Below are 25,315 nucleotides of genomic sequence, written 5' to 3' on the forward strand. Positions count from 1 at the left end.
TCCTAGTTGTAAACTAGAGTCGTCCTCTTTCTAAAACCCGTTTAGGTTTTAGCAACTACAAAGACTTCATAGGGATTCATAAAGCCAGATCCAACTATCTTTTATCTTGATAGTTCATATATCCTGATCTTGTTTGATTGTTGAGCTACTCAGTTGATAAGCACGTAAGTGTCACATTTTATATCCTTATTTATATTGGCCAGGACTTGATATTTTGGCTAATAACATAGTTCTGAGACATTTATGGGAGATGCAAGCAAATCTGTTGTTGTCTGACAGAGCTAAATGGTGTTCTCAAACTGCAATATCCTTATCATATTCGAGCACCCAAGAACAATGAACTGTTGGCTTACGCGGTGACTTAAATCATTAAGTGGATATCATGATCAGCAAAGAGTAAAGTGGATTTCTTTATCCACCAAGTGCACGTGCAAGGCAATGGATGAAAAATGGTGTGCACCTATAGGGTTATTACTCCTCAGCCCATTTGAGCAACACTTGGACTAATGGAGTATGTGTACAGGGAGTGCACTAATTTCCTTTCCTTTCCTTCTTATTCCTTGGGTCCAATGGGAGTTTGATTGGAAGTAATTGTTGGTCCGAATAGTGGTGACTGTTTATACATAAAAGAAGAATGGAGTTGATGGTTGCCGATGGTTGAACTGCTGATGGTGTTCGCAGTGACTGGATTTAACTGAGATTTGTATGGCTGATGGTTGGTTGTACCTGGTGGGAGATTATTGAAGGGAAAGGAGATGAATGGTGGCTGGATTTGATGTGATTCTTGATGAAACTGAAGTATGTACAATGGAATTGGGGGTTGCTGTTACCGGAGCTGGTTGCAATCAGTGGTGGTGTTGTTCGTCCTGGCTCCTGTTGGCAGTGATGGGTTTCACCCAAATATGGTGTTTTCGAATTCACACGATGACGAGTAGATAGTTGCTGGTGGTGATTGGTTTAATGTCTGCAGAATCGGCTTTGTTCTCTCAAACAGTTGGAATTGAGTTTCTACTCAAACTGAAGGTGCTCTGTAAGTATTCAACGGAGAGTAAGGTGTTGATACAGGGTATAAGCGATTATGAATGTGTGGTGTGGATGACTCTCGTGTTGCAGGTGTAATGAGATATAAAAGGAGCCTCATATAACCAGCTGAAAGTTACCTCCGGATGCACCGAAACTGCGCTGCAATTGTTCGCAGAATTGCCTGTAAGAAGAATGAAGATGATGACTTGGTCTTTGACCGAGATTTGGGAGGACCAGAAGTGTTGTAGCCTAGAAGGACTGAATATGATGTTATCAGACTTCTAAAAATGGATTGTTAATGATCAGGAAAACCAGTTGGCTTCTCTTAATACTTTGACAGTGGTGATGAATTTGGTGAATTAAACGTTGGCAGTAATGGTTTCGGATGGCACTAGAGTGCAGTTTAACGTTACACAACAAAAGAATTAGGGGTTCATTTTGGCAGCGACAAGTTGTAATTTTCAGAGATTTGGAGAGATTTTTTTTGAAAAATAGGCATGGTATAAGTCTATCCCTAGGAGGTGATATTTTGGGAGACTTGAGAATTTGAGAATTTTCTAATAAAAAAAAAGGGGAATTTTGGTAAACATCATAGCTGGGATAACCCTGTTAACGGAATGATGGAGGGTTCCATTTTTTTTTGTCTTTCGTGTAATCTTGTGATGCCTTTATAACCACCTCTGAACTATATATGATTAAAAAAAAGAGTAAAAACTATCGCATACAAATGTCATGGACAACAAATAAAATGTCGGACGAGTGGAATAAAGAGAATGAAAATTTAGACATAAAACAACTATGATGAGATTTATTTAGAAAATGGACACATATCTCATTAGTTTTTTTTTCGTTTTCATTAGGTATTCACGGTACTTTAATGAACATTGTAATGTGGATAAAAACATTTGGTAGACATATTGAACTTTCCAAGAGATATTATACATTTTTTGTCTCAACAAGTCACAAAGACTCTCTACAAATCTCATTTTTTTGTCTCCACAAGTCACAAAGACTCTCTAAAATACTCTCAGAGAATCACTAAAAGTCTCTAGATTTTCAGAGAATCTCCGGAAGTCACTCAAACTAAAAATCTATAGAAGTCCATTGAAATCTCGTTTGACTACCCCCTGTTAGGAGATGCAAGTCATATTAGAGAAAGTATACATATAATAGGTGTTGCAATAAAACAAAGTTGTAGATTCATATTTCGGATTACAAATTCTTTTCAATACCAAATAGAAATAATGGTGGATACCTTAGACCCTAGTTACTGACTCCCTTTCTCATTGTATTTAAGTTCTTTTTATTTATTTTATTATTTCATTCGCATTTCCAAAAATATTTTTTCTCGTTAGCTTATTAGAGATATTGATTAAGTTTTTCCACCGCTCCCTGTGGGTTCGACCCGTAGTTGCCTCTGTCTACTTGTTAGACATTGTGCGATTGCGGTTATTATATATAGGGTTTCCTGAAATCTTATCATCACTCAAACAAGATAGATGGAAATCGCAAAGTTCTCTTCGTCTCAGACTTTGTAATTTCACGTACAAGTTTAATACTTTTGAGGTGAATAATAATCTAGGCTGTATCGATTTCCAGTCTCACCTTGATCAACGATCAAAAAGGAAATCACCATACAGGCTTATCTGAGGGAGGCAAATCGGTTTAAATTTAAAGTCTTAAATTAAGTTGAAGCAACTCTTAGGATGTAACAGACGTCATCTAAGGGAATCAACTGCGTGGAGTCCTGCTGGGATTCAAGAGGTGTAAGGAACGTGACTGTAATTGAATTGTTGTGAGGGTTTAATTCGGTCTCAACTACATTCCAGTCCGAAGTGCATTGGTAGTATGCTAGTTTTGTAGAGACTTAATACAGTTTGGTGTTCAAACTGGACTAGGTCCCGTGGTTTTTCTGCATTTGCGGTTTCGTCACCAACAAAATTTCTGGTATCTATGTTATTTGTTTTCTGCATTATATTATTTATCTTTATAATTGAAATATCACAGGTTGTACGTAAATCAATCAAAGTAGATATACTCATCCTTGTTCGTTGGATACGACTTGATTGATTCTTGGATACTGATCTTTGGAATCATGCAAGTACTCTCACATGTAAATCAGGTTCACAGACTTGTCTCTATAAACTTTCTGATCGTGAGAGAAAGAGATATAACTCTAAATATTATTCCTTGATTAAGATTCATTAAGTTGAACTCTCAAAATTATATTTAAGTTTGTCCATACAGGTTGCCTAAGAAAAAGTTGGTGGTGTATTTTGGTACCCCCGCGTTTTCACAACCAACAATAAGTATCGAATCAGAAAGAATATAGGATGTGACATAGTATAGAACACCAAAATATCAACAAAAACCAGGTTCATACTTTAGCAAGGAAAGCTTGAGATGCATGCTCTTCATAACGTGGCCTTTGTGCGGAAGCACCTGAAACTAGTGCACATTTTTCTTCAATGCCGAGTGGTAGATGAAGTTTGGAGGAATTTATTTCCTTAATCTCGCTGGTCTTATGTCAAGGCAGAATCTCTTATTCAACTATTCTAAAAATGGAACTCTTGGGAATTTAAAAGGAATCCAAACTATTTGGAATTATCTCTTATATACAACAATTGGGTTCCTCTTGAAGAAAGAAATCAAAGAGTATCCAATAACAAAGTTGCAAGGCTTGAGGGAGGTAGTGATGAATATAAAGACATTATCTTGAATTGGAAACATAATAAGGAGATAAAGATCCCTTTCAATACTTGGATTACAACTGGGACTCCTCATTTTTTTGTAGGTTCATTTCCCTATAGTCCGCGCCAAAAGATGTCGCTGCAGAGATATTACTGTGACGTTCCTCGAGATAGGTGTAATTAATGGGCTTAATCAGAATGAGGTAGATTTAAATAAAAGGAGGGACCTATAAAAAACAAAGAGGCTCTAAAACTCAAGTTAGTATGAATTATACGCACATAAGAAATAACTGACATTGAGAATATCTTATTAGAATCGAAATTTAACATCTATTTAAATGTGGAAAACAAATCTAGTTAACAGGGATTTGTAGTTATTCCAAATCCACCTAGATTTATATCTACATGATTAATTACTAACTAGATTTTTGTGTATCTTATCTTCTTTTGGTTAATATGTGTAGTTATCTTGAATAACCACCAATATTTGACCTTATCTTGTCCTTCTTTTAATGGTATAATTTTGCATCAAGAGTGGCTGAGATAGTGAAGTATGTATCACAAAATGCGTTAATTTTTTGGGAGTATACAACAAAAATATTTTATGATGAAATCAATTTTTAATTATCTAGTTTTATTAGAGTAATAATATTTTACGATAAAGTCTTTTGGTTTATTTCTTTTGCGTTTAATCATTCATACTATCCATACACCCACTCAGAGGATGGCTTTCTCTTACGCAAATATCACATGGTGATGGTTACCTGTTGGAATACGGTTACATGTTCGTAAAATATTATACAAGAACATTTTATTCTAAAAAGAAACATGATATAAGAAACAACTTTTTATACACAATATAATTCATGATGAGGGTTTTTATTGACAGTGTACCTATAGACTAGAAACCGCTCGAATGACTTAAAGTCATATTATACGCCTTAAAACATGACAAAAAATGATAATGAAAATAAATAAGACAAATCACACGTGCATGTATGCACATTATTGTATATATTGTGAAAAATCCACATACTATTTATTATCACACAAATACATACCCACATAAGCGATCGAACTGTACGTAGAAGGTGTTGATACGTATCATCAATCCAAATTATTAAGAGGAGCAAAGATGAGAGTTCAAGTCATCGATTAACGATTGGAAGAAACCTAGATAATCAATTGGAACCGGAGAATCCTCGTTATTCTTCTCATATTCAATAGTCCATCTCACATTACTACCATGTCCATTATCCTTTGGCTTAACTACAAGGATTGCATCAAACTTCTTGTATTTCTTCATCAGGTCTCCTTCAAAGTCACTGTGACATATTGTCCTTGTTTCATCATTGTATGTTGTTTTTTCAAGGACATATTCGTTTCGACCCGCTGCATACATAAACATAAAAAAACACATGTATTATATTCGTAGTAACAAAACTGTTTTAACACGTAATTTGAAAGGTGTGTACGTAAATCATTTAAATTTATTTAACCGTGTGAATTTTTTGCGCTTTGAATCATAAGAAACTCATACCAACAACAAAGTTCCATTGCTTGACACAACCCGAAGTGGTACCATGTCCTTCAGTAACTTTGACATCGGAAACATAAGGGGTTGCATTAGGTACATCTTCGTGGTGCTTAATTATTTTGTAATATTTTTCAGCATCGCAATTAACTTCTGATTCGGTCACAAGCTTCCCAATAAGACCTGAAATGGTATGATGTTGAGCCATTTTTGGTAATTGATATTGATTGTTTTCCTTGATATATAAGTAAGTTTGAAAAACAATGACACATATAAATTCAATTGAATTTTGATGAATTATTAGCTAGTTGAATGAGTTTATATAGAAATTATGTATCCTCGCACAAGGGCCCTTAGGGCAATTATCTTTTTTAATAAAGTTATATCGAATTAGCCGTGGAATTATATAGTGGGGTAAAATGTACATGTGTAGTCTCTATCTCTATATATATCTAACAATCAAAAGATGAATTTGGTTTTATCTAACAGTCAAAAGTTATACATATGCATTTGTTAGGTAGAAGTTTGATTTTCATGTTTCTTCGCGCATTTTAGTGGTGAGTCTAAATTTTTTAAATGCGAGAACAATATATTCATCTCACAAAGTTAACTCTGGCATTTGTTGTGTATTGTTGTGAGAAAGCTGGGCACATAAAGCCACTACTAGTACATACAAATCTCCATCAGCTACAAATTAGCTTTCTTCCATGAGTTAAGATTATATGAGGTGTTTCTGATTCTTACCTTTGTTGTCAAATATTTCTGCATAGTTAAGTTGATGGATGGCAATACTAAGGTGTGAAAATTTAGATAGGAATTGAGATAGTTGTAGCCTAAAGGCCGTAGGAAATAAATAAATATAATTCATCTTCTAATTAAAAAAAATCGAGCTTTTCTCTAATCTTAAAAATAATAATAAATAAAACTCCTACACCTGAAGTTTGGATGGGTTAAAAAGAACTCTCGCAATCTAAAGTCTGATGGGATTTGGAAAAAAAAATTCTAATTTCTCTTTCATGCTCTTAGCCGAAATTTTTTAAATACTTAATCCAAAATTTTCATGACCCGAACACAAAAATGATTATTTTTTGTACCCTCTATAAAATAGATGCAAAGCCCGCTAGTCAAGAAGCAAATCCTGTGAAATTAAAGAAGGTTCCACAAGTTTCCAAATGTCTTGCTTCGCATAAGAAGTTTATCTCAGAATTTAGGTCTAACATAAACTACAGTAGAAATTCGTTAAATTAATCCGCGATAACTTAATAACTTCGCTAGGATATTTTCTTTTACAATCCATATTTAAGCCAGTGTGTCAAATTAATAACCTCGTTAAATTTATAAGATATAATAAAAAAATTAAGTTTCCAATAAGGCCCAACTAATACATAAATTAATAATCAGTGTAACTATATTTCAGTGTCTTATTAAATAATAATTCGTTGCTTGTTTCGTGTTCATATTTATATAAGGCTTGGGATCTTGTAACAAAAGCATTTGACAAAAGATCTTGACAAATATTTCCATCCATGAGATGGTACATATCCAATGGCCAATAATTTTGATGATGTGGCATATAATTTTGGGTTTGTGTTTGGCCGTGAATTAAGTAAAGGAACATAATCTTTAGCCTTATTCATCTTCTGCTGATAAAATTGAATCCATCTTCTACTGATAAAATTGAATCTATATCGATTCAAACATTTGATTTATCTTCTCCCATGTATAACGAAAGCTCTAAAAAAAATGTGATTCACAATATCAATTTATGTTACGATCGATGAAGATTCATATTTGATTTTTCATTTGATCAATTGTATAGAAAATCCAACTAAAAATACAATATGTTTGATCATCATCCGAATCTCAGAGCTTAAATCCAAGGAGAATACTTATACTGAAATCTGTATTTCATGTTATTATGTGTTCTTTTTTGTTTGTTATGAATGGGATGATCGGATTAAGTAGAACTACTCTGAGACATGCTCATTCAAAAATTACTCATATAGTTATTAATTATCATAGTATCATTAACATCCGACTCAAGAGGTTAAACAAAAAGTGGATGTTTAATACTTTAATCCCAAGTCTCCCATGGAAGACCAATAGTTGATGACCATATATCAAGTAGACACTTTCTTCTTCCACTTATTAGGAAAAAATATAGCACAAAAAGAATTATAAGATCATGATGTATGATATGACTATACCCTGAGAACACTCTTTTCTTCCAATAAAACTTGAAACGCGAGGGAAAGAAGAATTGGCCTTAGATGTTCTATCATCATACTTTTTGGATCATTGGTACATATGTTTATCAATTCATCATGGTAATCATGATTATATCATACACAATACATATTTATTAACACTTACATAATTGAAATTTTTTCGTTGTGGTATCTCTTATATTCATAACCAATGACAGATTACCAAACCAAACACATACTAATGTTAAATATGGCGATATGTCATCAAGTATATACACCATCAGATGGATGAGATCTTATGGTTTATAAGTTTTATCAAAATCTTTTGTTACACGATCCGATCCTTTAATGATGTTGAATTTTATATCTAACTTTTGTGGTCCCTGAGAAGTTTTGGAGTGATTTTATTGGTTTTTTTCTTATTCAATTTCTTTTTAACATCAAAATACATATATACATTTATACACATAATACACTTTTTTTGAATTTAAATTTGTTATGTTTCGATATATTAATAACTTATTAATTTGTCGCTAAATTAGTAAAATGCTAAATTGATAAAATTCAGGGGTCCCAAAAGGTTTAATTTATCGAAGTTTTATTGTATATAAATTCATAGCCTGATTCATAGATAACCCTTAAAAGAAGAAATGATTTATGTTTTACAACCCGGAGAATAACCATTGTTTTTGAGAAATTATCTTGTTGAGTAGGATTTTAGCCGGTTGGCTATGATTTTAGAGATTATTTATAACTCGAGTTACTAAGGCTAATGGGTCTAAGGTCTGAAGGCGTTTGAGGGGTATAAGAATTATGAAGGTGGTGTTGAAGGTAGGAGGTAGATTGCTCGATTTGGAAAAGTCTTGAACCGAGGAGATTATATCTGGTCCCATAACTTGACAATTTTCTTTGAAGAAGCCCGGTCGGAATCCTTCTGGAACCGGAAATACCCACGGACCCATATTCGATAAAATTTTCCATGTTTCCCCCTCGGAAGGAATTTCCATGCAAGAGATAAATGTCCCCACTTCGGAGATGCACGCCTCTTTTATCTCGGAGACTGAATAATTATTACATTAAATTGGGAAGTGTCGATCTGCGAGAAGCAATTAATAAGAAGAGAATTAATCTGGTCTCTGTCTAAGAGACAGAGGCCAAAGGATTCTCAAAGAGAGTGAATCACGTTTATCATTTTCCTATTCGAGGCATGGAAACTAGTAGGATAATATTTATTAAGCCCTCGAGCTAAGTTCAAAAATCAACCAAATAAGTACACTAAAAAAAATTCTAGCCAAATTAAGGGACATGCTTTAGCCTCAGTTAGCCCTTTGCTAGGCCAGTCCCTTATTACATGTAGTCTGGCCGTTGTTGGCTGATATGGAAATGTGAGGGTCAACCATTTAAACTCAGAATTCTTATGTGTCTCATTTGTGATCGAGATCACAATTGGGAAAATTTATATAGGCAACCTGCAACAAATAGTTAATTAGGGGGGAAATTGCACTTTGTATGGGACTGACTCGCGATTTGAATCTGACTTGGTCTAAATCAGATGCTAGATCGTTTGGTTTTTTATTTTTTTTATGTCTATTTCGAGGTCCGGATCGGTTCTTACGCCTGTCTCTGAGCCATTTGAGTTAGGTATCATTTTTCACACCCTGGGCATATATATGATCTGATTTAAAAGTTTTCTATAATTCTATTATAAACAAGTTTTGAGTTTGATGTAATGAGTCAGATTGAGATATAAAAAGTTAAACCTAGATGAGTCATATCCAGCATTTAGCTAAGTTTCTTTTAAAAGAAAAAAACAAAAAAGAAAAAATCTTGTTAAACCCCACTTAACAGTGACCGATATAAGCGACTGAAATAATGAAAATTGTATCAGAGACTGCACTCAATAGTATCTTACACCTTATTCGTTTTTTGCTGATTCATCTGAGTCGTCATCTGACTTGATATCACCTGACTCATATGGATTTGACTCCATATAATTGTTCATTGAGTCAGATCTAACTCATCTGACTCAAAATATGTGAGTCGGTGGTTGATCCCATGAGTCATGAGCATTTTATTACTTGACTCAAATAGGTCAAAATCACGAGTTAGGTCTGAATCAGATCGGGAATCAAATATGACTCAAAATAGAAAAGCAAATGGCCTGACATCTGACTCGAACCGAATTAAGGGCCAAATTAGAATCAGTCCCCGAGTCAACGAAATACAAACACATTCTTAGGCAGTGTCGCTCCATAATTAGACGCATTGTCTGAAATATAAATCTTCTTCCCAACGCAACTATAATCCACGAGTCATTTCTAAACTAACCAGTGTATTTCTAGTTTAAATACATGATGAAGATAAGAAAAAGCGAATGGCATCTTCGCGTTTACACCTTCCAAAGAAAAATGCTGACTAGATCATGAGTTTGACACAGTACTTGGCAATTCCAGTCTCCTTTGGCTGCTGCTATCCAGGTACTGAAACCACCAACATAAATAAGAGCATAAAGAATCATTTTGAGACAAACAATAAATAGCAGAGACATTGATAAGTTTGCTTGGAATAATTGACATGTACATGTTAGCATATATGTATGAAACGATCCAAAAGTGGCTGAGATAAGAAAGAACTGACATTGAGAATATCCTATTAGAATCGAAATTTAACATCTATTTAAATGTGGAAAACAAATCTAGTTAACAGGGATTTGTAGTTATTCCAAATCCACCTAGATTTATATCTACCTGATTAATTACTAACTAGATTTTTGTGTATCTTATCTTCTTTTGGTTAATATGTGTAGTTATCTTGAATAACCACCAATATTTTACCTTATCTTGTCCTTCTTTTAATGGTATAATTTTGCATCAAGAGTGGCTGAGATAGTGAAGTATGTATCACAAAATGCGTTAATTTTTTGGGAGTATACAACAAAAATATTTTATGATGAAATCAATTTTTAATTATCTAGTTTTATTAGAGTAATAATATTTTACGATAAAGTCTTTTGGTTTATTTCTTTTGCGTTTAATCATTCATACTATCCATACACCCACTCAGAGGATGGCTTTCTCTTACGCAAATATCACATGGTGATGGTTACCTGTTGGAATACGGTTACATGTTCGTAAAATATTATACAAGAACATTTTATTCTAAAAAGAAACATGATATAAGAAACAACTTTTTATACACAATATAATTCATGATGAGGGTTTTTATTGACAGTGTACCTATAGACTAGAAACCGCTCGAATGACTTAAAGTCATATTATACGCCTTAAAATGACAAAAAATGATAATGAAAATAAATAAGACAAATCGCACGTGCATGTATGCACATTATTGTATATATTGTGAAAAATCCACATACTATTTATTATCACACAAATACATACCCACATAAGCGATCGAACTGTACGTAGAAGGTGTTGATACGTATCATCAATCCAAATTATTAAGAGGAGCAAAGATGAGAGTTCAAGTCATCGATTAACGATTGGAAGAAACCTAGATAATCAATTGGAACCGGAGAATCCTCGTTATTCTTCTCATATTCAATAGTCCATCTCACATTACTACCATGTCCATTATCCTTTGGCTTAACTACAAGGATTGCATCAAACTTCTTGTATTTCTTCATCAGGTCTCCTTCAAAGTCACTGTGACATATTGTCCTTGTTTCATCATTGTATGTTGTTTTTTCAAGGACATATTCGTTTCGACCCGCTGCATACATAAACATAAAAAAACACATGTATTATATTCGTAGTAACAAAACTGTTTTAACACGTAATTTGAAAGGTGTGTACGTAAATCATTTAAATTTATTTAACCGTGTGAATTTTTTGCGCTTTGAATCATAAGAAACTCATACCAACAACAAAGTTCCATTGCTTGACACAACCCGAAGTGGTACCATGTCCTTCAGTAACTTTGACATCGGAAACATAAGGGGTTGCATTAGGTACATCTTCGTGGTGCTTAATTATTTTGTAATATTTTTCAGCATCGCAATTAACTTCTGATTCGGTCACAAGCTTCCCAATAAGACCTGAAATGGTATGATGTTGAGCCATTTTTGGTAATTGATATTGATTGTTTTCCTTGATATATAAGTAAGTTTGAAAAACAATGACACATATAAATTCAATTGAATTTTGATGAATTATTAGCTAGTTGAATGAGTTTATATAGAAATTATGTATCCTCGCACAAGGGCCCTTAGGGCAATTATCTTTTTTAATAAAGTTATATCGAATTAGCCGTGGAATTATATAGTGGGGTAAAATGTACATGTGTAGTCTCTATCTCTATATATATCTAACAATCAAAAGATGAATTTGGTTTTATCTAACAGTCAAAAGTTATACATATGCATTTGTTAGGTAGAAGTTTGATTTTCATGTTTCTTCGCGCATTTTAGTGGTGAGTCTAAATCTTTTTAAATGCGAGAACAATATATTCATCTCACAAAGTTAACTCTGGCGTTTGTTGTGTATTGTTGTGAGAAAGCTGGGCACATAAAGCCACTACTAGTACATACAAATCTCCATCAGCTACAAATTACCTTTCTTCCATGAGTTAAGATTATATGAGGTGTTTCTGATTCTTACCTTTGTTGTCAAATATTTCTGCATAGTTAAGTTGATGGATGGCAATACTAAGGTGTGAAAATTTAGATAGGAATTGAGATAGTTGTAGCCTAAAGGCCGTAGGAAATAAATAAAATATAATTCATCTTCTAATTAAAAAAAATCGAGCTTTTCTCTAATCTTAAAAATAATAATAAAATAAAAACTCCTACACCTGAAGTTTGGATGGGTTAAAAAGAACTCTCGCAATCTAAAGTATGATGGGATTTGGAAAAAAAAATTCTAAATTCTCTTTCATGCTCTTAGCCGAAATTTTTTAAATACTTAATCCAAAATTTTCATGACCCGAACACAAAAATGATTATTTTTTGTACCCTCTATAAAATAGATGCAAAGCCCGCTAGTCAAGAAGCAAATCCTGTGAAATTAAAGAAGGTTCCACAAGTTTCCAAATGTCTTGCTTCGCATAAGAAGTTTATCTCAGAATTTAGGTCTAACATAAACTACAGTAGAAATTCGTTAAATTAATCCGCGATAACTTAATAACTTCGCTAGGATATTTTCTTTTACAATCCATATTTAAGCCAGTGTGTCAAATTAATAACCTCGTTAAATTTATAAGATATAATAAAAAAAATTAAGTTTCCAATAAGGCCCAACTAATACATAAATTAATAATCAGTGTAACTATATTTCAGTGTCTTATTAAATAATAATTCGTTGCTTGTTTCGTGTTCATATTTATATAAGGCTTGGGATCTTGTAACAAAAGCATTTGACAAAAGATCTTGACAAATATTTCCATCCATGAGATGGTACATATCCAATGGCCAATAATTTTGATGATGTGGCATATAATTTATTTTGGGTTTGTGTTTGGTCGTGAATTAAGTAAAGGAACATAATCTTTAGCCTTATTCATCTTCTGCTGATAAAATTGAATCCATCTTCTACTGATAAAATTGAATCTATATCGATTCAAACATTTGATTTATCTTCTCCCATGTATAACGAAAGCTCTAAAAAAAATGTGATTCACAATATCAATTTATGTTACGATCGATGAAGATTCATATTTGATTTTTCATTTGATCAATTGTATAGAAAATCCAACTAAAAATACAATATGTTTGATCATCATCCGAATCTCAGAGCTTAAATCCAAGGAGAATACTTATACTGAAATCTGTATTTCATGTTATTATGTGTTCTTTTTTTGTTTGTTATGAATGGGATGATCGGATTAAGTAGAACTACTCTGAGACATGCTCATTCAAAAATTACTCATATAGTTATTAATTATCATAGTATCATTAACATCCGACTCAAGAGGTTAAACAAAAAGTGGATGTTTAATACTTTAATCCCAAGTCTCCCATGGAAGACCAATAGTTGATGACCATATATCAAGTAGACACTTTCTTCTTCCACTTATTAGGAAAAAATATAGCACAAAAAGAATTATAAGATCATGATGTATGATATGACTATACCCTGAGAACACTCTTTTCTTCCAATAAAACTTGAAACGCGAGGGAAAGAAGAATTGGCCTTAGATGTTCTATCATCATACTTTTTGGATCATTGGTACATATGTTTATCAATTCATCATGGTAATCATGATTATATCATACACAATACATATTTATTAACACTTACATAATTGAAATTTTTTCGTTGTGGTATCTCTTATATTCATAACCAATGACAGATTACCAAACCAAACACATACTAATGTTAAATATGGCGATATGTCATCAAGTATATACACCATCAGATGGATGAGATCTTATGGTTTATAAGTTTTATCAAAATCTTTTGTTACACGATCCCGATCCTTTATATGATGTTGAATTTTATATCTAAATTTTTGTGGTCCCTGAGAAGTTCTGGAGTGATTTTATTGTGTTTTTCTTCTTATTAAATTTCTTTTTAACATCAAAATACATATATACATTTATACACATAATACACTTTTTTTGAATTTAAATTTGTTATGTTTCGATATATTAATAACTTATTAATTTGTCGCTAAATTAGTAAAATGCTAAAGTGATAAAATTCAGGGGTCCCAAAAGGTTTAATTTATCGAAGTTTTATTGTATATAAATTCATAGCCTGATTCATAGGTCTAACCCTTAAAAGAAGAAATGATTTTATGTTTTACAACCCGGAGAATAACCATTGTTTTTGAGAAATTATCTTGTTGAGTAGGATTTTAGCCGGTTGGCTATGATTTTAGAGATTATTTATAACTCGAGTTACTAAGGCTAATGGGTCTAAGGTCTGAAGGCGTTTGAGGGGTATAAGAATTATGAAGGTAGTGTTGAAGGTAGGAGGTAGATTGCTCGATTTGGAAAAGTCTTGAACCGAGGAGATTATATCTGGTCCCATAACTTGACAATTTTCTTTGAAGAAGCCCGGTCGGAATCCTTCTGGAACCGGAAATACCCACGGACCCATATTCGATAAAATTTTCCATGTTTCCCCCTCGGAAGGAATTTCCATGCAAGAGATAAATGTCCCCACTTCGGAGATGCACGCCTCTTTTATCTCGGAGACTGAATAATTATAACATTAAATTGGGAAGTGTCGATCTGCGAGAAGCAATTAATAAGAAGAGAATTAATCTGGTCCCTGTCTAAGAGACAGAGGCCAAAGGATTCTCAAAGAGAGTGAATCACGTTTATCATTTTCCTATTCGAGGCATGGAAACTAGTAGGATAATATTTATTAATCCCTCGAGCTAAGTTCAAAAATCAACCAAATAAGTACACTAAAAAAAATTCTAGCCAAATTAAGGGACAGGCTTTAGCCTCAGTTAGCCCTTTGCTAGGCCAGTCCCTTATTACATGTAGTCTGGCCGTTGTTGGCTGATATGGAAATGTGAGGGTCAACCATTTAAACTCAGAATTCTTATGTGTCTCATTTGTGATCGAGATCACAATTGGGAAAATTTATATAGGCAACCTGCAACAAATAGTTAATTAGGGGGGAAATTGCACTTTGTATGGGACTGACTCGCGATTTGAATCTGACTTGGTCTAAATCAGATGCTAGATCGTTTGGTTTTTTATTTTTTTATGTCTATTTCGAGGTCCGGATCGGTTCTTATGCCTGTCTCTGAGCCATTTGAGTTAGGTATCATTTTTCACACCCTGGGCATATATATGATCTGATTTAAAAGTTTTCTATAATTCTATTATAAACAAGTTTTGAGTTTGATGTAATGAGTCAGATTGAGATATAAAAAGTTAAACCTAGATGAGTCAGATCCAGCATTTAGCTAAGTTTCTTTTAAAAGAAAAAAACAAAAAAGAAAAAATCTTGTTAAACCCCACTTAACAGTGACCGATATAAGCGACTGAAATAATGAAAATTGTATCCGAGACTGCACTCAATAGTATCTTACACCTTATTCGTTTTTTGCTGATTCATCTGAGTCGTCATCTGACTTAATATCACCTGACTCATCTGGATCTGACTCCATATAATTGTTCATTGAGTCAGATCTAACTCATCTGACTCAAAATATGTGAGTCGGTGGTTGATCCCATGAGTCATGAGCATTTAATTACTTGACTCAAATAGGTCCAAGTCACGAGTTAGGTCTGAATCAGATCGGGAATCAAATATGACTCAAAATAGAAAAGCAAATGGCCTGACATCTGACTCGAACCGAATTAAGGGCCAAATTAGATTCAGTCCCCGAGTCAACGAAATACAAACACACTCTTAGGCAGTGTCGCTCCATAATTAGACGCATTGTCTGAAATATAAATCTTCTTCCCAACGCAACTATAATCCACGAGTCATTTCTAAACTAACCAGTGTATTTCTAGTTTAAATACATGATGAAGATAAGAAAAAGCGAATGGCATCTTCGCGTTTACACCTTCCAAAGAAAAATGCTGACTAGATCATGAGTTTGACACAGTACTTGGCAATTCCAGTCTCCTTTGGCTGCTGCTATCCAGGTACTGAAACCACCAACATAAATACGAGCATAAAGAATCATTTTGAGACAAACAATAAATAGCAGAGACGTTGATAAGTTTGCTTGGAATAGTTGACATGTACATGTTAGCATATATGTATGACACGATCCAAAATAAATTTTGTTTCGTAAGACTATTAGTAAAACCATACCCTCAACAAATACGACTTGTCGCTGCAGCTATGTCTTCTGCCAGAGTCTCACCAAGAGCAATTTTCCTAGTAAGTTCATGAGCTCCACAAATCTATCACGTCTCTTTTCCGCATCTCACAAGCCACAACAGATAAACTCAAGTCCAACAACTCCATCATGTCAATCTACTACGTACGTCACTTGCTGCGATAGCAAACACTTGTCGTCTTTCCATTTTGTGCAGCATATAAATTAAGTTGACAGCATGTGTATCCGACATTAACTTAGTAAATCAAAATCCTCCATCTTTTATCACTTCTCACTTATTTTTATCGCACCTTCTTTCTGTGAATCAATGGAGACACCAACAGGAGTCATAGTCTTCACCACTATAGGTGTTACCCACTACGGCTTCGATATCTTCTCGGCCAAAATCCCATCAAATCTCGACGAATCAGCTGCTGAATGCCACCAGCTCACAGACGGTGTATCTATCAATTTCAACGGCCAATTCGTCGACGAAGACGAAACTGTAACTTACATTTCAGAAAGAACAGGTGCACCACAAATCTACTTAACTCAAAAATCAACCATTTCATTTACACCGGCAGAGTTACTTCCGACCGTCGCTACCAGCTTGTTTCAGGATCGCCCGGTTATTCGAAACGACAAGTTATATTTTGTTTCAGCTCATGAGAATCCTAACCAAGCTTTCAAAAGTTGGTCAGCTGTTTATTCCAAAACACTTGGTGACCGAGAAAATGATGAGATCGTTCGAGTGACGCCTCATGGTGTTGTTGATTATAGTCCGGCGGTGTCGCGCTCAGGAAATCTCATTGCCGTTGCATCGTACGGGGATCGTGAATGGAAGGGAGAGTTTCATGATTTGGATACTGATATTGTTGTGTTTAAGGATTCTGATCCGACTCAGAGAGTCACTGTGAGTAAAACCGGCGGTTGGCCTACCTTTTCCGATGATGGGAGCATCTTTTTTCATCGGAAATGTGAAGATGGGTGGTGGAGTATTTTCCGGGTAGATTTACCGGAGAACATCTGTGATATAAATGAATTTGAGTTTTCTTCTCGGCGAGTCACTCCACCGGGAGTTCATGCTTTCACTCCGTCGGCCTCACGCGACGGTAAAAGGATCGCTGTTGCAACTCGGCGCCGTGGAAATAAGTTCAGGCATATTGAAATTTTCGATTTGGAATCCGAGTCATTTTACAAAGTAACTGAGTTGATTAGTCCAGGTTTTCATCACTATAATCCGTTTTTCTCTCCTGAGTCGGGATTCTTGGGGTACCATCGGTTCAGAGGTGAGTCAGGTCAAGGTGAATCGACGATTCCTCATCTCAACCCAGTTATATCTCCGTTGAAACATCTGAATATGTTCCGATTAAACGGCGCATTCCCTAGTTTATCTTCTGATGGTAATTTTATTGCTTATAATCACGATCTTGCTGCAAATGCCGGTGTTCAAATCGCTAAGTCGGATGGTACAAAAGTCTGGACCGTTTTCAGAAACAAAATAGCTTTTGGCGTTTCTTGGAGTCAAGCTGAAAATAACGTCATTTACTCATCAATTGGGCCGATATTTGAATCAGCTAAAATGACAGTGCAAATTGCAAGAATTTCATTCGACAAAACACAACTTGAGAATGAGGATGTAGGCCAAATTTCAGCTGAAGTTAAGATGTTAACTAAAGAAGATTCCGGTAACAACGCGTTCCCGTCATGTTCACCGGACGGTAAAGAAATAGTTTTTCGATCAGGAAGGTCAGGTTATAAGAATCTGTACATAGTTGATGCTGTCAACGGAGAATTTGATGGTAAAATTCGTCGATTGACAGAAGGACCGTGGATTGATACAATGCCGAGCTGGTCACCCGATGGAAAACTCATTGCATTCTCTTCTAATAGACATAATCCAGCTGATGAGGGATGTTTCAGCATTTATTTCGTTAATCCAGATGGGACGAACTTATGCCGGTTTTTTATCCAAGGGATTGATGAAGAACAGGTCAACAGAGAAAGAATTAACCATGTTTATTTCAGTCCTGACTCAAATTGGCTTCTTTTTACAGCAAATTTGGGAGGTAATTCAGCTGAGCCTGTTTCGCTTCCAAATCAATTTCAACCATATGGAGATCTGTATATAGTGAAGGTGGCTGATGGAAGTGGATTGCAGAGGCTGACATGTAATGCATACGAAAATGGTACGCCTACTTGGCACTCTGGAAGTGCCAACTTGGATAAGGAATTGTTGGCTTCAAAAGAGGGTGAGAAATTGAAGGGACAATTTGCTGAACCACTTTGGATAACTTTTGACATTTAACAAGTTTTTATAATTTGCAAATCAATGTGTGTGCTTTTGAAGCGTAATAATATGTAATCTGGAGTGGTAGAAGTTGAATTAATACACTTTAGAGTTTTGAGATTTAAGCTTGACTAGCAATAAAAACTAAATTACAGCACGGGTAAATTGTATCTAGCGATAAAAATTCCTGAAGGGTACCTTGTAGGTCCATCTGCTTGTGAATAGCTTCAAGGTAGATTGCCAACCAGGTAACAGAAAATAGCTGCAACACAAGGAAAATAGGAGGACAGTAAGCTTTTAACTTTACCAGAACTGCTTAATGAATCAAATAACAGGAGTCCGTTTCACCAATAAATGTGAACAATATGATTTTGAAACAGTGAAAGGCTATCATCGTGTATATCCACAGAGAGCTTCAGAATCTTTTTCACTTGAGAGCTAACAATTGATTACAAAAAAAAAAAGAGAAAAGCATGGCCAACTGATATCACTGCAGCTCGAATAGGTAAAAATATAAGGAACATGGCATCCATAATACATTTAGCAGTAGTGTGTTTACATAGCTAGTGTTGGTTACTTATCTAGGTTAGATGACGCCATTGTAAACAAACTCAGCCCGAAAATTCTTGTGTTAAGAGATGATGGAACTTGAGATCTAACTGAACCAGACTTAACCGAATGGAAAATTAGTACAACTGTCGGAGTGGACAAGAAGTGTGTGACCAGAATTTATGTGTAAACTCATCCAACGAAATTGTTCTGTATCCAAATAGCAGGCAACAAGGTATCTTACTCATAGACCCTTCCCATGGAGAAAGAAAAGATAATATTGACGACAAGCGCTAGATAGCTCTAATGTCTCAGGTTACTGGTCACAAACACTCCTAGAGTCGCCAATCTTCCTTCCTCTCGGGGAAACCTCTGTTAAATGAACTTTTCAAAATGAAGGTCATTAAGATCACAGCTGCCAATGAAGCAGTTAATGGTGTTTAGGTACACTGTTGTAAATTTACTAGCATTACGTCGTTTTTTTCCCTATGACATATAGTACTACTAGGACAAACCAAAATTGTCTGTGCCACATTTCAAGTGCTAAGTTATGTAGTAGGTCATGGAAAACCTCAAGCTAGTGAGGTGCTTTGTGAAATCTCAGTTGATGCAATTCTGTAAAAATCTAAATCTTTGACCATATGGGCAAGAGTTGTATTTCAATGTTCAGAAGAAATAAGAAATGGAAAGCATAGACCAAGATAAAATCTAAGATCAAAACGCTATAGGAAGATAGTAAAAGTCAAATAATGTGCCTATAAATGCTTCAAAACTATGGTATCTCATATTCAATGCTAATACCGCAGCAGAAACAAGATCGTTAAATGCAAATTTAGCACCAATTGCAGTCATGAATGGTAGTTAATGACAGAATGCAAAGGTGTTACCGAAAAGAACCCTGCTCGTAGGTTCTTGTGAAATTTCTTGATGAATGTAAGCAATTTTAGGTGTAGCATTTTGTTCAAACTAACATAACAGGATTGGTTGCAGTATCAGTCCAAAATAATACTCCTTAACTATCAATTTGGATACCTAACATTGTATAGTAATGTTTAGAAACAAGATGAAAATGCATTCCGTCGATACTGCCAGGAAAGCCCTCACTTTTTACAATTGTGTCAGCATTCACTTATTCAACTTCGATGCATAAACGAAATAACAAAGTGCGGAGTTAGCAATATAGCTTACCCTAAAATAAGAGAGTAAGAAAACACTCCCATAAAATTGGACTGATGGTATAAGCTATAAAGACATAACAAGAGTAGCCTACATATATTACTCCCTGAGACAATGTCATTAACATTTAGGTACAAAAAGAATCTGAACGAAGATTACCAGATTATAAGTAGGTATCCAAGGTCTCATCCTCCTACAGCTGGTTGAAAGGCTGATCATGGCTTTGTCTCCTCAAATTCAACTGACTCCATTATCTTCGCATCTTCTTCCCCTAATTCTTTCAACGAAACTAAAGTGTTCTTGTGAGGAAATACTCCACCAAACCGTTCTGTAAAATCCACAAGTGTTTTCGAAGTTGAAGCTTCTAGGTCGTTAATGTTGATACGGCTACCATTGTAAGTTAAGATATTGCAACTCTTCGTTAAGGCAAATGATTCGCTGTCAAAAATTCTAAACTCTTCGCTCCAACACATTGACGAATGTCCTTCTCCCTCTTTGGTGCCATGATTATCATACTTCTTTTTTAACAGCCGCACGTCCGAACATTCAGCCTCGTTGACAATCAGATTAATAGCAAAACACAAATACCCATTCAAAACCCCTAGTTCATATTGATCTTCAGAATCATAGTCTGGTGGCAAAGGAAGTGACATATATTCACAAAACTTTTCCTCAGCCAAATCGAATGGAAAGATCCTTTCTAATCCATAGTCCAGCCAATAAAGAACTCCACTGGCAAAGATACCTTCTCCCCAATATCCTCCGGTTCCAAAATTGTCCTTTCCAAGGTTTCTCCATCCATTTCCATTCCCTAGAGTGTATATGTGAACTTCCATAAACTCGTTCTCAGACATTTTATTGTTACAACTTTATACTCACTGGTTGAGGCAAGATAACCAAATCCGGTCGCCCAAACATTCATGGTAAATGTCTTAATTTCTGGAAGCATAATGTACTCTCTTGTGATGGGGTTACAAATAAATGTTTCTGTTTCAGAGAATTTTGAAGTAAGACAGATCAAACCATTGAACGAACCAAGAAAGGTACTACCTCCCCCAAACGGAGATTTGAGATTAACCTTTCTAATTTTCTCAATTGATTCATGATTCTCATCATATTCAAAATACTGAAAATTATGATTCCCTCTCCCATCAAAAGAAGTCCAAGCAATGAAACCCAACTTACCAGAATCAGCCACAGGATGATTGAGATGATGACAATGCATCTTGGAGAACGATGGATGGCGAACTAGACTTCTCCAATTCGTGCATACCAATTTGCTTTCGAGCACCGACTCGGTTGGAACTCTACTGATAATTTCCAATGTAATCTCTTCCGTTAGAAGATTGAAATACTCCATGAAAACCCCTTTTAGTTGAGCAGAGAATGATTTACAGAGAGGATTCTAGGGTTTAAGAAAGAGCAGTGTTGCGCGGGACGCTTTAATAAGCAAGCAGTTTTTTAACCGTAGGATTATATTATAGACGGCTGGATTACATTTACTTGGTTTTTCACAAGAACTATAGCTGGCAGAGACAGACTTTGAAGTATTGGAGATATGACCTTTTAATTTTATTTTATTTCCTCATGCGTCCTTTTAACTTATTTCAAGTCTGATGGTTTATTTTCAATGGATGCGGTCTTCTTCTGCTTCTTGCACTGCACCTTTACCTGCAACAAAAGCATAACCAAACTCACCATCACCAATAATTTTACCAATAGAATACTTTTCATCAAAATCTTTGTCATAACCAAAATCAGTCCTTCTTAATCTCTTTGTATTTCTAGCTCTTGCCTTTTGCTTTGCTTTCATCAATCAGTAGAGGAGGCTGAAATTAAGAAAAAGGGAATTTTTAAAAGGACCCATCTCTAGTAACAAAAGTTTGCCAGCTGTGTATTATTGGAATAGCATAATTTATTCTAATCCAACGGCTGGTGAAAAGATCCTACGGCTAATAATCTGCCTGCTTATTCAAGGGTCCTGCGCAGCTGCGCGGGACAGCACTGCTCTTTAAGAAATAGTGATTTATGTTTGGCTGAGGAAAGAAGAGGAAAGGTGAGAAATGAACCCAATGGTGAAGAAACCGACAATTTACAGTGGATCTAAAATTTATCTCGTAACTGTTTAAACGGTTATTGTTTCGGAAAAAAACGTCATTTTCCGTTTCACACTTATATGTGCCGAAACCCAGAAACAGTACGGAAGAAAAATTGTGTCGTCAAAAAGAAAATCTACAACAGTGTTAATGTTCCTAGTTTAATTGGGGGCCATAAAATCCAATTGGGGACCATGACATTTTATTTGCACCCCAAAATTTTTAGGGACGTATTCATTTGATTATGAAAATATTATTTTACCTTTGACTAATTACTTTTTTTCTTCAAATAACGACCCTTCACAGACAATAACGACTTTAAGGGTCATCATATACTCCCTCCGTCCCACTCCTAAATGACCTATTTGAAATTTGCACAATTTTTAAGGCAAGCAAGGAAAATAACATTTTTAATCATTTTTTACAATTATACCCTTATGAATAATAACTAGTGAAATTTAAAAATGGTTTATCTCTCAAAATACTCCACGGATGTTCGCAAATTTCATACAATTGAAAAGCATTTTAAAACACCTACGTAACGAATATAAACATGCCTATCAAATTATACATATTTCATATATTATTTATAATTAACTAAAAGGATAATTCCGGAATATCTCATTGTTTAGTGATATAAGTCACTTATCATTGGGACAAAATCTAAAATCAAATAGGTCACTTAGGAGTGGGACGGAGGGAGTACATAATAAAATCCTTGACTAATTAATGTTGATTCAGGTACACTTGAGTTTTGTATTTTTGCTGTTTTTTCTCTCAGAAATTACGGTCGTGCAAACTTTGGGGACACAGTTTCTTTATTCAGGTGTGCTCTTTCGCAACCAAAACGAAGTGCAGTTTTAGCAGCAGGCAGGTCAAGAGTGTGGCTGTCCAGGTTCAGTAACTAACCTGGATATCTCAAATTTTACGTCCTTTGCAAATCGAAAATAACGTTCTTATTCATCCAAAATGACCGTGCAAATTGAAAAAATCTCATTCAACCAAACACAACATGAGGATGTAGATCACAAGATCAGCTGAAGTTAAGATGTTGACTAAAAAAGACTCCAGCAACAATGCGTTCCCGGCGTGTTCGCTGGACGGCGAATGAATTAGTTTTCCGATCAGGAAGGTCAGGTTACAAGAAAACGCTATGTAGCTACCATGCACCAGGAGCACAACTGGTTTCAGTATCAGTATAGAAAACGCTATGTAGCTACCATGCTACAACTGGTTTCTGAAGACCTTATCTAGCTACCATGCTAAAATTCATTTGAACTCGAACCTTTCCGAATTCAATTCAATGGACCTTTATGTGAACTATGGCATTCAATGTTTATGTTTTATAACAACTAGCTACTAACTGGATATTTCTCATCAATATGGAAGTAAGCAGTACAGTCACAAACAAACTGCTTACTTCGTATGGCTGTCTAGATTTGTCCAGTTGGCTAAAATGGATCAGACTGAGCTTGGGCTTATGAGTGATCGCTTTTCAATGCAGTTATCCATTACCTATGGAATGCTTCGAGTTCTCCATTACCTGAGAAAAATGATCTTGTCAATTGTCAGTTGTCAGTATCGGTGGAAGCAACTTTTCCCTGACAGAAGGTGCAATACCAAGATTATTCTTGCTGACAGAGCAAGGGAAGATTCGTTTCCATTATACTAAAAATCAGTTTTCATCAAACTACCCAATCATTATTCAAAGTGTTAGAGAGAAGACTATGTTTTCGTGCGTGCTTAGACAACCCTAGTTCGCAACTCTGTACGCCTAAAAGTTGTTTAAGTTGCTTGAATTGGGTATGAGTTTTCATGTACTTTATGGAAACGACATATAAATGTAAATGCAAGAACATCGTAAGCAAGGGCGTTTAAACATGTACCTTTTCAACAGCATTGTACGACTTGTGAGAATGCTAAATCCTTCTCTAAAGCTTACGTGACCCTTCTGAAGTTCCAGGGGCACACCTCAAATGAGCTTTGGGTCATATTGAAAAAACATCGGGACAAACGTTTTTCAACAGTTCTCTCGAAAAAAAGATGTCACATTTGGATCACCACTGGTGCATTCTTCAAAACCTGTCAATAAATTCCGGGCTGGTTTCACCCAAAATTCAAAAACATGAAACCTAAAGCTAATAATAATACATAGTCAATTCGCATTTTTTGGATCACCAATCCTAGCTTAGTTGATGCCACTGCATCCATTGTGAACAGACTCACCCAAAAACTCGTGTTAAGAAATGATAAAACTTGAGATCTTACTGAATCAGAGTTAACCAAATGGACAATTGGTACAACTGTGGAAGTAAACATGAACTGTTTAAGTAACCACAATTTATGTGTAAACTCATCCATTCGGATGATGATGTCAAAATCCTTACTGTCAAGGAAAATTGTTCTGAATCCAAATGGTAGACTGCATAGCATCTTGCTTATTGATCCTTCCCATGGAGATGAAAAAGAATCATATTGATGACTATCAATTAGGCTGCTTGTAGTTAATGACAGAACGGAAACACCGTATCATAGAGAACTCTGTTTGTAGGTACTTGTGAAATTTATTGATGAATTAAGACAAACTTCTGTGTAGTTTTTTATTCAAACTACCATTTTAGTAAAAAGATAGTGACACAACAGTATCATAACAGGATTTGTTGAATATACATATAAAAAATACCAATTTAGATACCTAAAATTGTCTAGCAAAAAACCTTTAGAAGCAAGATGAAGATATATTCATTCGACACTACTGGGAAAGCCCTCACTTTCTGCAATTGTGTCAGCATTTACTTACTCGACTCCATGAGCATAAACGAAATAAGTTACTAAAGTAATGATATTCTTCCTTTGAGATAAGGTCAAGTCACTAACAAATTGCAGAGTTAACAAAGCAACATAGCTTAACCTAAAATAAGAATGCAAGAAAATACTTCCATAATGTTGGATCACGATATAAAGACATAGTAACAGTAGTTTCCATATATTAGTCA

At 35.0% G+C, this 25,315-nt stretch overlaps 4 protein-coding genes across 4 annotated transcripts; 1 reads left to right on the forward strand and 3 right to left on the reverse strand.

Moving 5' to 3' along the window:
• Positions 1 to 4,537: 4,537 nt before the first annotated feature.
• On the reverse strand, positions 4,538 to 5,524 carry LOC113336865 (major latex protein 15-like). The gene is made up of 2 exons (XM_026582557.1): positions 5,254 to 5,524; positions 4,538 to 5,105 (listed from the first exon to the last, which is right to left on the reverse strand). The coding sequence occupies exons 1-2, from the start codon at positions 5,453 to 5,455 to the stop codon at positions 4,834 to 4,836; spliced, it is 474 nt and encodes a 157-aa protein (XP_026438342.1). The 5' UTR covers positions 5,456 to 5,524; the 3' UTR covers positions 4,538 to 4,833.
• A 5,259-nt stretch (positions 5,525 to 10,783) lies between these two features.
• Positions 10,784 to 11,605, reverse strand: LOC113336873 (major latex protein 15-like). Its single transcript, XM_026582567.1, has 2 exons — positions 11,335 to 11,605; positions 10,784 to 11,186 (listed from the first exon to the last, which is right to left on the reverse strand). The coding sequence occupies exons 1-2, from the start codon at positions 11,534 to 11,536 to the stop codon at positions 10,915 to 10,917; spliced, it is 474 nt and encodes a 157-aa protein (XP_026438352.1). The 5' UTR covers positions 11,537 to 11,605; the 3' UTR covers positions 10,784 to 10,914.
• A 4,838-nt stretch (positions 11,606 to 16,443) lies between these two features.
• Positions 16,444 to 18,655, forward strand: LOC113315886. The gene has a single exon (XM_026564130.1). It carries the CDS (start codon positions 16,537 to 16,539, stop codon positions 18,514 to 18,516), a length of 1,980 nt encoding a protein of 659 aa, XP_026419915.1. The 5' UTR covers positions 16,444 to 16,536; the 3' UTR covers positions 18,517 to 18,655.
• Positions 18,624 to 21,695, reverse strand: LOC113315892. The gene is made up of 2 exons (XM_026564136.1): positions 20,383 to 21,695; positions 18,624 to 18,760 (listed from the first exon to the last, which is right to left on the reverse strand). The coding sequence occupies exon 1, from the start codon at positions 21,075 to 21,077 to the stop codon at positions 20,439 to 20,441; it is 639 nt and encodes a 212-aa protein (XP_026419921.1). The 5' UTR covers positions 21,078 to 21,695; the 3' UTR covers positions 18,624 to 18,760; positions 20,383 to 20,438.
• Between the last annotated feature and the right edge of the window lie 3,620 nt (positions 21,696 to 25,315).

The sequence above is a fragment of the Papaver somniferum genome, chromosome 1 (assembly GCF_003573695.1).
Source record: "Papaver somniferum cultivar HN1 chromosome 1, ASM357369v1, whole genome shotgun sequence".
NCBI classification, from domain to species: domain Eukaryota; kingdom Viridiplantae; phylum Streptophyta; class Magnoliopsida; order Ranunculales; family Papaveraceae; genus Papaver; species Papaver somniferum.

Bases quoted from the DNA above. Each gene is read 5' to 3' on its own strand.
- LOC113336865 (XM_026582557.1), bottom strand. From the start codon at position 5,455: ATGGCTCAACATCATACCATTTCAGGTCTTATTGGGAAGCTTGTGACC. The intron at 5,106-5,253 runs GTATGAGTTTCT...TTATGTATGCAG, and splicing joins GCAATGGAACTTTGTTGTTG to CGGGTCGAAACGAATATGTC.
- LOC113336873 (XM_026582567.1), bottom strand. From the start codon at position 11,536: ATGGCTCAACATCATACCATTTCAGGTCTTATTGGGAAGCTTGTGACC. The intron at 11,187-11,334 runs GTATGAGTTTCT...TTATGTATGCAG, and splicing joins GCAATGGAACTTTGTTGTTG to CGGGTCGAAACGAATATGTC.
- LOC113315886 (XM_026564130.1), top strand. From the start codon at position 16,537: ATGGAGACACCAACAGGAGTCATAGTCTTCACCACTATAGGTGTTACC.
- LOC113315892 (XM_026564136.1), bottom strand. From the start codon at position 21,077: ATGTCTGAGAACGAGTTTATGGAAGTTCACATATACACTCTAGGGAAT.